The 12,372-nt window shown below is 34.7% G+C and overlaps 1 protein-coding gene across 1 annotated transcript in view; it reads right to left on the bottom strand.

Annotated features, from left to right (window-relative positions):
• The window catches only part of VEGFC (vascular endothelial growth factor C), a 119,662-nt gene that overhangs the window by 28,436 nt on the left and 78,854 nt on the right, over positions 1-12,372 (bottom strand). Inside the window, exon 4 of the mRNA XM_004464961.5 lies at positions 113-264. Coding sequence (XP_004465018.1) covers positions 113-264 — 152 coding nt within the window. The remainder of the gene's footprint in view (positions 1-112; positions 265-12,372) is intronic.

Below are 12,372 nucleotides of genomic sequence, written 5' to 3'. Positions count from 1 at the left end.
TGTAAAGTATATTATGGCAAATTTCACAAAAAGTCTTAATAAATTTGTGTCTACCTGAAAATAATTTTATGTTAGTAGAGGATGCATAAAAGTAGATTTAATTCATACTCACTGTGGAAGTGTTGCTGGCAGGGAACGTCTAATAATTGAATGAACTTGTCTGTAAACATCCAGTTTAGACATGCATCGGCAGGAAGTGTGATTGGCAAAACTGACTGTTACAGGTTTGGGGCCTTGAGTGAGAGGCACTGTAATTTCAAACAACTACAAAGAAGGGACAAAAAGAAGAAAAATTATATAGAGATGCTGTAAAGCATTTTTATGTTAACTGTTGGAGTCCCCAAAAAAATGAGATTAACTGTTTATGATTAGATAGTGCTGCCTAACATACACAGGACACTATTGTTTTTTATGATTACAATGTGTAAAAATATTTTTCTTCTAATCAGTATCTTTTAACAGAATAATAAATAGCTCATATGTTTATCTCATGTCATGAGTTATAAAAGCATATTAGACTATGTTAACTACCTAATGATTACAGAGCAGAGATATGATAGACCAATGTGCTCAAGGGAAAAAAAAAACTATTCGAGAATCTTAGATAATTTTACATCAAAATTTAAATTTTAAAAGCATTTGAACTATGGTTAGCTAATATTCCAAGGGTTTAAAATGTGGCAGAGATACAAAAATCTTCATTATATAAAAGTGGGGCCATTTCTACTTCAAATTAGTTTCACATTTATCTCAGACATCTTATGAATTTCTGTTTAAAATGAAAATAAACACATTCTATTATTTGATAGCTAAAAGCTTTACTTTTGTTATCTTGACAAAGGAATTTTGAAAATAATGAGTTTATAAAATAAGGGAGGTCATTTTACATAATTCTGATTTGAGTCTTAATATTTGGTTTAACTAAAGTCTCACTTTGAATATCTTATTTATGGTGAACTTCAGTTCTTCACTTCCTTCTCCAAGAGAAATGTTTATATATACATATATATATTAGTAAATAAAACTAAGTGGTTTTAAAGACCTTACATTCATAAAATATAAATTATTTCTAGTCAAAATGGTAAAAGTGAAATCCTGGCCACAGCTGCTTGATCAGATTAATTTGTAGTAATTTAACTAGAGTTGTGTCCTGTGTTATTGGCACCTTTATGACAATCTGAGAAATGCTGAAAAAAAGATTACATACTTGGGAGCCTTGTGATCATTGAAAATATTTAGGGAACAGAATTAATTTACTAATTTTGTCCAAACCTACAAGGAGCCGTTTAAATTTGATTTTGAACAACAGAATACAATTCTAAAATGTACCATTTCTTCTTTGGAATGTATTCATTATACATTCAATTAAAAACACAGTTACTTTTGTAGCATAAGAACTATGTGATTTGGGAGAAAAGAGCACAGGATTATACCCAAAAAGGGTATTATTATGAGTTCCACTACTTATAAATTGTGTGACCTTGGAAAAGTCATTTAACTTCTGTAAGTTTTATTTCCCTGTAATAATCAGTAAACAGAAGATAATATTTGACTGATTAGTTCACTGGATTATTGTGAAGATTATATAAGCTAAATTATGAATGTGATATGTAGACTGTATGCTCTGTATTTGTGAAGTTATTCTATCAATCTTTGCCAAAATTCTCAAGAATACTGTCTTCTTCAGAATACTGTCAATTCTGCATAGATAAACCTCAACATAGGATAAACTACACTGGTATTAAGATATTTGACTAGTTCCTTCTCTCCAAAGACATTTTTAAATGAAGTTTGGATTAAACATTTTATTGGGGGAAATTCCACAAAGGTTAGAAATCCTCTGCACTAGGCACAAACTACTTTGAGAGAATTCTGCAGTGTCTACAGGTGCTACAGTGTTTCTATTTCTTGTGATCTCTATGGCTCCTGCATTCAGAGCCAGTGCCGTAGGAGAAATATAAAATAGTTTTCAAAATCAGCAATTTATAAATTGCTTACTGAAATTTTGTAATAGGGCAAACGGTAGGAAGATTTAGAAGTCAGCTCAGAAAAGTCCAAGAACTCCTGTCTAATCAGGAGTTCGACGTGTGTCTAGAGCCTAAGAGAGTAGCACCATTTAAGTTCTAGTTGAAATACCGGGCATTGACGACCCTGCTGGGTGAGCCATGCCAAGTGGAAAGAGGGTATGTCTAACAGAAACCTGGGGAACTGGGACATGTAAGGGATGAGAAGAGACGAATGAACTAGGAGTCAGAGAAACATCTTTCAGGGTTGAGGTTTCAGTAACTTTCATTGACTGCTTATATGACGCCACGTGCTTTTCTAGATTCTCAGGGCCAGAGTCTTCAATGACCTCTGTCCCCATGCAGCACACAGTTAACAAAACTAATAATAACAAAGAATGAGAAAAACTTAGATATGTATTTTATTATAACGATGTTAAAATTTTAAAAAAAAGAACAATCATTTACCGTAATTGCTATTAGTAAGCAAAAATTTGAAGTTTAACTCTTTTGAAATCTGTGATTACCATTCTATAAATATATGAACCAACACAGTTACTATAACTTTCTTTCAAAAGAGTCAAGGTCTCACTAGTCATCCATGTTGGAAAAAACGTTAGAATCTTTTAGATTTTAACAATATGTGAATCATTATACTATTGTCAGAATAGTTTGTACTTTAATGCATGCAAAGCAGCATTTTCTACTTTAGATTTAAGTTTATAGAATGCAAAAATTATGCATTATGTTCAGTTTTAATTAATAATTCCATGTATACATGTTTGCTTAGTAGATACTAATTGACATTGATGACAATTATAATTTGATATTTCAAATGTGATGATTTCCCTGAAATAGATTTTAGGCTATAAAAGACAATATATAATATTCTTAGACAATATATAATAGTAACTTCTACTAATTTAGTATGGAAGCAGTAATAAAATTCACTATGAAAACTGATGCTATACTATCAGTATATGCCTGTTAAAAGAGTTGCTGGTTTTGTTTCAGTTAAAAAAGACTCGTAAAGAAGGCATTTAAATAAGGCTGGAATTTTAAAAAATACTGATTATTTATTCTGTAAAGCTATAATAAACAAGAGGAAATGGTAAGCATTTCCAACTGAGAGGTTCCCAGTTGTTTTGTACTGGCATTCTTTAAAAAGAATATTTAATAGCAAATTCTCACCAACAAGAATGGACTTCAAATAAAGCCACATTTGAAGACAATAGGTTGTTTACGCCACCGTAGCAACAGTTGTAAAGCAACAGTTCCTATTTTCCCTTATCTTGCAGGCTACTCAAGAAAAGGTGTACAACTTCCTTGAGAAGATCCTAGATTATAATTTAGTATGAAATTTTAAAGGAACTTTTATGTGGAAACAAATATGACACACACAAAAAGTCTTCCTTTAAAATAGCTCTCTACCCAAAAGTACATTCAGTTTCTCTCCACATCATATTATTTCACTACCATGTTTAATTTAAAAATCCCAACCTTGGTTTTATTATGTAGAGAAACAACCTCTAACCTCTGAACAGTATGATTAATAATTATAAAATCATATAGAAAAACTACACAATATTTGAAAAATAATCCCTGAAGCTGGGAAAAGGTAAAAATCGAGGGTTCATAGTTAACATTTTTTCTGAATATTCCAACCACACGGCCACCTATCAAGGGTCTATGGAACTAAACTTATCTGTGAAGATCACTGGAGAACAGATAGCATAATAGGACTGAATTGATTTTAACTTACTGTTATGTATAAAACACATACATGGCACTACAGTTAAACAACAGTACTGGATTTTTAGAGGTACTGAAAAACATTTGTGGACATCATCAGTGCCTTGATTTAGGAAAAAAGTGATATTTTTCACAGAAGCATTAATATTTTTCTTAAGGCAAATGTTAGTCTTATAACTTCTGATAACTGGTGTTGATAGTTCCTTTTCCACATCAGGATAAAATTTGACGTCCAACAACTGTGCTTGACAAATATCAGTTAGTTAAAGATGTAACACCAATCAGGTTCTTTCTGAATACACAAGAATATAATGAGTTTATCTCTCAGATTGCTGCAGTGTTCTCTTAATAAATGGAAAAAATAGTTCTGTCAGCAGTGCACAATATCTTTAAGTTTCATTATGTAGTTGCGCGTTTTACTTGAGTTTAAATACATTGTGCTATAAGAGAAAATTTTATGAAACACTCAATTTAATGCACATATAATCTGGAAAGGGTTTGCTAATAGATACGCTTATATTATTTGTTTAAAAAATGTAAAAAAATAGCTATTTCTTTTAAAAATGGCAATGTAGAAATTCAAATGGCAATGTTTATGTGTATCAGAAATAACTAAACGGAAGCTGAAGTCCAGACTGAAAAGGCTTCTTCAATCCTGAGAAAATAAACACTGGAAAAGAGAATCTAGTCTTGTGAGCTCTGACCCCGGGATTTCCAAGGAAGTCTCTCTTTTTGGTGAAATATTTAAGGTAAATATTAACATTTAAATAAATTTTTAATACAAATGTTAGACTCAAAGCAGATGACTTTCTTCTGCTTTGGCTTTTTCATCACAAAACAATTTCCCTTCTGCCAAATTCACTTTCTACTTTTTGTTATAGCTCTGAAACATAGAGTGGCTCTTAAGACTATATACTTAAATTGTATGTTTATGAAAGAGGTCAAAAAGACATTCAGTCTATTTAGTTTTCCAAAGCCACTGAGATATTAGCGTGGAGGACTTTGAAGCGGTTGTTATCGGCTGGCTCACTGTGGAATGCGTTAGTGCATATGGTTTTACTTTTCACCTAACAGCTGGCTTCCTCACACGTTCCGAAAACCTGCCCTTTGTTAAGCCGCATAAACAACATCTCTATGAAGTTTCTATAAAAACCTTGGTTTTAACATTATTTAGGCTACTTTGTTCTTACATTTAATCCTATTCCAACCGATGACTTTTCATTGCGGAAAAGTCTCTTTGGAACGCCTTAAACAAAACTAAAACTCAGTCTCTTGTTGCCTTCAGAAACTATAACACTAAGCAATGTTCCTTGCATGTTTGAAAGAAATTACCACGCACTCCCATTTATACTGTATTGAAAATATAATAAACTCAGGGATAGGGGTCACTTAAGAACAAACTTTCACAAGCTGTGAAATATTAGTAAAAGATGTTAAACACAGAGGAGTAACCACTGCCGTCAGGGGTCTCAGACCTTGCTTTCCCTTAGTTTAAAACTTCCTTGACATACATTACCATAAATTGTTGCTCTGCCCTTTCACAATGCTTATACTATCTGTAATTGCTTGATAAATGTTGATTCTCCCTGCTCAGTTGTAAGCTGCACTGGGGCAGGGTCTTACACATACCTGCATAAGCACTGTAAAGCATGGTGTATGTAAGAGCCACATAACAGGTGCTCAAAATACATTTGTTTAATTGAATTTAAATTAAAATTCTCCCTTTTCCTGTAGACATAAGCATCTGATAGGATTCTTTGGATGGGAGAAAAGCATGATATTAAAAAAGCAAAGAAATCAATGGATGGGCCCACCAAGGATTGAATATTACCTTTGCCTTGGCATTGAGGTTTTCCTCTTCTCTTCTGATACAGGACTCCTCTATTAACAATGTCACCAAGGTCTTAAATAACTTTTACCTGTGCTGCTTTACCCCCACATCTATATATCTAAAGACCCGCTCATTTTCCCTAGATTTCTAGAATGATATACCCTACTTTCTTCTGATATCACCACCTAAATATCACTCAGATTCATCAAAATTAGCATATTTAAAACTCTTCATTGGACCACAAACCTATTTCCAATATTCAAGTAGTCATTCTATTCAGTTCAGGTGTTAACTATGAGTCAAGTCCTCCACTGTATCCCAGAGTAATAACAAAACACAATCTCTGCTCTCATATGAGTTTAGAGACTAGGGGATAAAACAATCTGACAGACAGATAAGGTAATGATGTTAAAATATGGGAAATAAAAGATACAATGGTCCATACAGCAGGATATCATAGATGTGACATATACCTACACTCTAGGATGAGTAACGGTTGAGTAAATAAATGGGGATATGGGAATGGGGTGTAGCGAGGAATTGTAAACACAAGGAATAGCTCCAGTAACTTGGAGGAGACAACTATTGGCATAATCTAAGGACTAGAAGAATCTGGGTACTGGTGGAAAGTAGTAGTTGAAGGGAAGCACAGTGAGAAGAGAGACTGGCAGCAGTCAGATCATGAACGGCCAAGTAAGTCATGTTAAAGAATTTTGTTCTAACAAAAGATGTCATTCAAAGTATTTAACAGCCTAGGACATTTGGGTAACCAATTGGAACAGATGCAGGCTTGAACAACCAATTAGAAAAGACAAGCTAGTCTATACACTACAGAATCCTGGTTCAATCTCAACGCTATGTTATTGAAGAATTTCTAGCAATGACATTATCTGATTTATCATCTTAGAAATACAAAACTGGCTAAAATGTGGCAAATGGATTGGAGAGAAAAGAAATGTGGTCTGGGACCAGTATGAGATTGTTGTAATGCTCCTGGTGAGATCTAGACCAGAGTGGGACCAGCAGAATGAGGATGTTGGATATATTCTAGAGATGACTAGAAGATATATTTAACAACAAGTATGGATGGGCCTTTTTGGGAGAGGAAGAAAAAAACTTGTTTTGAACAACTGGATGAATGATGGTGCTCTTTCTTAGGACAGAGAAGACCAAACAAAGAACAAGATTCATCTACCTGCTGATTTGTGGGAGTAGACGGGAGATAAGTCATAACTCCACTGAAACATGGACTTACTTTGATCTGTCCGAGAAAAAACCAAGTTCAGAAGCTGAGTGAGTCTGAGATCAGGAGAAAGCTCTCCAGAGACAACTTGGAAGTCATTGCTATGAAAAGCAAAAGGAGTAGATGAAGAAACCTAAGGAGAGTGGGAAGAGTCGGAAGAGAAGGTATTTTGGGGCAGAACTCTGAGGAGTGAGTGGCATGTTTACAATTATATTCGGATTATTAATTCCAAAAGTCTGTAAATCTTCAAAAAAGGAAAAGAAAAAATAACTACTATGCTGCTCTATATGATGTATAAATTTAAACATTTGACTGCTTTGCCAGTCAGACTTCATACTGTGATTATTGCAAATATTAAGCCTATCAGAAAAGGATCAAAACAAAGCTGCAGAGCAGGAGAATTGCACCCATCATCCATGTGGAATCTAAGCCCCCTCCTGATGTAGGAGACTGCACATAACCATCCCAGGGTCCACAGGATGGAGGAATAGAGTATGGATTAGAGTGGACTTACTGGTGTTCTGCTGGGGAACTATTGTGATTAGCAAGGGAAGAAATTGTAGCATTGATGTGGAGAAAATGGCCACAGTAGCTGCTGAGGGTAGGGAGAGGGAAGAAGAGATATGATGTGGGGGCATTTTCAGGATTTGGAGTTGTCCTGGGTGGCGCTGCAGGGACAGATGCTGGACATTGTATGTCCTGCCATGGCCCACTGGGTGGACTGAGGGAGAGGGTAGACTACAATGTAGGCCACTGTCCATGTGGTGCAGCAGTGCTCCAAAATGTATTCACCAGGTACAGTGGATGTGCCACAATGATGGAAGAGGTTGTTGATGTGGGGGGAGTGAGGTGAGGGGGGTGGGGGGGTATATGGGGACCTCATATTTTCTGAATGTCACGTTTAAAAGAAAATAAAGAAAAACCCCCACAAAGCTGCAGAACAACATAATCCAACAACAATAAAAGAACCAGACAGATGGCTAACAATATTACAGGTAAATCCCACTTTTTCATACTAACTTATAATGGGGAGGAAATTGGTAACATTAATAGTGTCAACATCATAAATCTTTTATAAAAATAATCCTAAACTCTTTGAAGCCTGGAAGTGAAAGCAAATGCAATACAGTGAGAAATGATTCAATACGATCAGAAGTAGAACTAATTTCTTTATAGAAAAAAGTATTATATTTGATACTTAAACACTCAGGACCCCAGACAAAAATCTATTTGGCAGGTATCTACACACACCTGAAGCTTAGCACAAGTAGGATAACTCTTCTCAGTCCTGAGAGCTTATGATTTCTAAAGCTTAAACCTTCAAAGGCCTCCATCTTCACAGAGCAGTTTGTATGCTGTTGTGCATACATACCTATCCTTGAATAAATATTTCTACTCTGATACCAATTGGGTGACTAGCACATTTTATGAATCAAATATGCAGCGGTCACAAATAAATCCTTATTGGTTAACAGAAGACTAAATTTATCTATTTTGCTTCCTAACAATTTGCTGATTTACCAAGTTCAGATTTTTACCTAAGGCATTCCTGCTATCTATTCACCCATATATGAAGCAAGCATTTTTTTAGTAAACTATTGCTAAGAATAGAATGTTGACTTTTGTTCACATTAGCTCATGAGTGAAAATAAAGAATTTTCTTCTGCATTCATTTAACAAAAAAAGATATTTTAAAGGATTGAGCTAAAATGTATAGCATAAATTTCTTTTGCTTGATGAAAGGCTTTATTGAAGAGTAACACAAATGAGCTAACCGACTTTTTTTTTTTTTTTTGCTGTTTTTAAGTTTAATTCTGAGTTGCAAAGATTATTGCCCCTTCTCCGTTTTTAGAATTTTACTGCTATTAAATCTTCAAGGCAGTAGTTGTTACCTGCTTCAGTAGATGAGGACTAACGGTCAGGGAAATTATGGGAAAATGCTTTAGATATGCCCGATTTTCATTTTTTTCTGATGAGAGAGTCCACAGTTTTCACGTAATTTTAAAGAGTTTGTGCACTAATTTTGTGTTAGGCACTAAGTTAATTAGGGTATAAAACAGAGCCGCTCCTGCCTTTATGGAGGAGACAAACATTAATCAAATAATAGTGATTATATAACTATAAACTATAGTAAATGTTATGAAAGAAATGTATGAAAAGCTATGAAACATTTAACAGAAGAATCAGATCTAATCTAAGCTACCAAAAAGAAATCTCCCCTACTTTTCTTGAGCTACTTGATACTTGAGCTGACACCTGAAGGACTGCTAACTTAGGAGGAAGAAAAGGTCATGTCAGAGAGAGGACAGGATTTTCCAGAAATGGAAGGAAGCCAGAGCATCAGAAGCACAAAAAGTTAGGCTGAGAAAAATTGTTACATTAGATAATGCTGGACGGGGAAGCAGAGGCCAAGCATTCAAGGCTGTGATAAGGAATATGGTTTTATTTTAAAAACAATGAGAAATCATTGAAAGGACTTTATGCCCAAAATTGACAAGATGGGATTGCTATTCTTAAAATATTGGGGCAATGTAGGGAATCTAGTATGAAGAGGGAAAACGGAAATGGGGAGAGCAGAGAGATTTATCTCATTAGATGGAAAGCGTATCAAAAGCAGCTTGGGCTGAGCTTACGATGGTGGACGTGGAGATTCGACACACTTGGGGGATGAAATCGACATTTTATATGATGACAGATTGGTGGTGAGAGAAAGAAGGCATCAAATAGGACCCCTGTGTTTCTGACTGGAGGTGAAGTCATGCAACGGGAGAGGTAAAGCTAAAAGAAACTGAGGGTATTTTTAATCGTGACACTATGGTTGTTTTGCAGGGCTGGGGCTAGGGTTGGGGTGATCTTGCTTGTTTGCAGAGCTACTGTACAATTTGGGCATCAGTACTGAAAGGATATATACTTTGAAATAGTTGACTTTTTAAAGATCCCGACCATGTTTGGCATATTTTTAAAAGTAGACTCATTTTTAAACTTTTTCCCTGCGCTAACTTAAACTGACAGAATAGAATTTGTAAAGACAATACTGTCAACTGGCAATTCATTTTCACCAAAAAATAGAGTAACTAAGAAAAACTGGGAATTTCAAGAAACAAACGAAACAGACCAAGAAAACTCCAACACGACAATCATTCAACTTTGCATCTTTACTATACTAGCACTTTGAAAGCCAATTTTCATCTAACAGCTAAATCAAATAAAGCATTCTTGAAATGATAAAGAGCTTGGAATAGATATATTTTGTCTTATTTGATGAAATAATTCTTCAAAACCTATCCTTTGAGCCTAATCCATATCATTTCATTTTTAAAAGAGATAGAGCCTTGGCCTTTTTTTTTTTTTTGACCTTTTCAAGATAAACCAAATTGATATTTGATTTAATTAAAACACCATTATAATAAATAATATAATCTAGGATACATATCATGTTGCTTAAATGGATAATTTAAAAATATGCACTTTCAGAGGTATTTCAAAAAAGTATGTTTTAATTCCTAAATCACATATATTTATTTTCTCTAACTCAAAAAAAATGCCATTTTCCCAAGAGGCATAGAATGCCAAAATTACTTTTACAGAGATGGACTTGAATATAACTATAATACTAATATTAGTATTTTTTAAAGATGTATGTTACTTTTAGAGAATATCTAAGTGGCATAGGTATTTCTATATGATAAGCAATGGGCTAGGAAATAGTATTTGGTTTCAATATTTGCTAAGGATTAAAAAAAACTTACACTTCAGGATTGTGATAAGATAAATATATAATATATAGTAAAATCTGTTTAGTATTAGTTTATTCAAAATAGTATACAGTATAAAACCACATTTCTTAGGTAACAAATTCTTGATTGTGGTTTGATAATCAAGGGGAAAAAAATTAACCATCAAGTTTTGCATGCTCTAACACTTTAATATGTTAGTTCATTAAAATATTAGAATTTTGTCAGGCACTGACATGTTATATTGATACCATATAGTCTACTAATAAAGCTTTTAAATACATGCATATATTTAGAGTCATACTGCTTTTCTTGATAACTGAAGATTATGTTATTTTGCTGTACTTTTAGAAAACAATCAGAGAATAAATTATTTATGGCAATGCTTAACAAACTATGTACAATGATGGAATGATGCAAGGCCCCAAGTATGAACTCTGAAATTTTTTTAATCTTTAAGGTTTAGGCAGAAGCAAGTTATATAGAAATTTTTGGTTTATACCTCTCTTTGTTTCCTCTTGCAAATCTTAGTTTCTGAAGTATCAGATTTTCTTTCATTAAGTATAGGATTAACATAAAGAAATACTACTTTTAAAAAAGCAAATTGCCTTTTATAATAGGACAAGGTCTTCAAACTCAGAGACCAAATGACCATTATATTGAAAATTTTAAAACTTTTCACCTGAATGGGTTTTGTCCCCCAGTGGAAACCATGTAGATTAGCTAAAATTTTTATTATATCTGTGAGCTAAGTTTAGCGATTGCTTAATTAAAAACGCTATGTTGCTGTCATTAGCACAAAGTCCAAGTCAAACATAACATTACATTTTCAAACAATTGCATTTTTTCATAATAAAGGTTAAAGGAAAGTGCTGAATGTCGCCAGATTACCTATGCTACTCTCCTTCTCAAAAGCGCATGGAAAAACCTGCAGTGCAACCACAGTTTGTCTTTCAGGGAGAAGTTTGCATCGGCCCTGTCTACAGCAGTGCTCCAGACGTCTCTGTGCAGAGCGCAGTGGCATACCCCATTTCAAACAACATTCCCATCAGCACGTAAACACGTGGTCTGATGCCAGCCTCCTTCCCTGGGGGATCGGCAGTATGAGCCTGTGCCTCTCTGCAGCTGTGAAAACCCCTGACCCAAACCACCTTATGAGAAATTTCTGGGTTATTTATTAGGAAGCTTAGCAACTAAAGTGATGGACTTTATAGATAATTTATAATACTTGAGATCTGGTGTCAGCCTCACTTCCTTTGCTCTCTACAGGAGCACAATGCATGTGTTCAACGTGATGGCTTATTTCAGTACTATTTCACTGTGGCTGGCATGTAAATAAATATTTTGAAGGTGTGATTTGTGCTCTACTTCTATAATTAGAAGATTTAACCAACTTAAAGTCTTCTGTTGCCCAATGAAAATAATGATCTTCAAAGATCAAGAGGGGAGCGGGTGTGGCTCAAGTGGTTGAGTGCCTGCTTCCCACATGGGAGGACCTGGTTTGGTTCCCAGTGCCTCCTAGAAAAAGCAAAACCAAACAAGCAAGCAAACGAGAAATGAGGCCAGCTCAGGGGAGCCAGTGTGGTTCAGAGGTTGAGGGCCGACTTCCCACATACGAGGTCTCAGGTTCAATCTCTGGTCCCCACTACCTCAAAAAAAAAAAAAAGTTCAAAGAATTTATTTCTACCTATCCGGGTGATTTTCATCACTTGTCCTTGACACCTCTATCTGAACAGAGGTCACAGAGTGCAAGTGCTTTCTTTGTGATAGTGTAATCACTGCAAACACAAACCATGGATAATTTTACTT

This window comes from Dasypus novemcinctus, chromosome 1 (assembly GCF_030445035.2).
Source record: "Dasypus novemcinctus isolate mDasNov1 chromosome 1, mDasNov1.1.hap2, whole genome shotgun sequence".
In the NCBI taxonomy this organism is placed as follows: Eukaryota; Metazoa; Chordata; class Mammalia; order Cingulata; family Dasypodidae; genus Dasypus; species Dasypus novemcinctus.
This window is presented reverse-complemented; position numbering and strand designations above follow the sequence as displayed.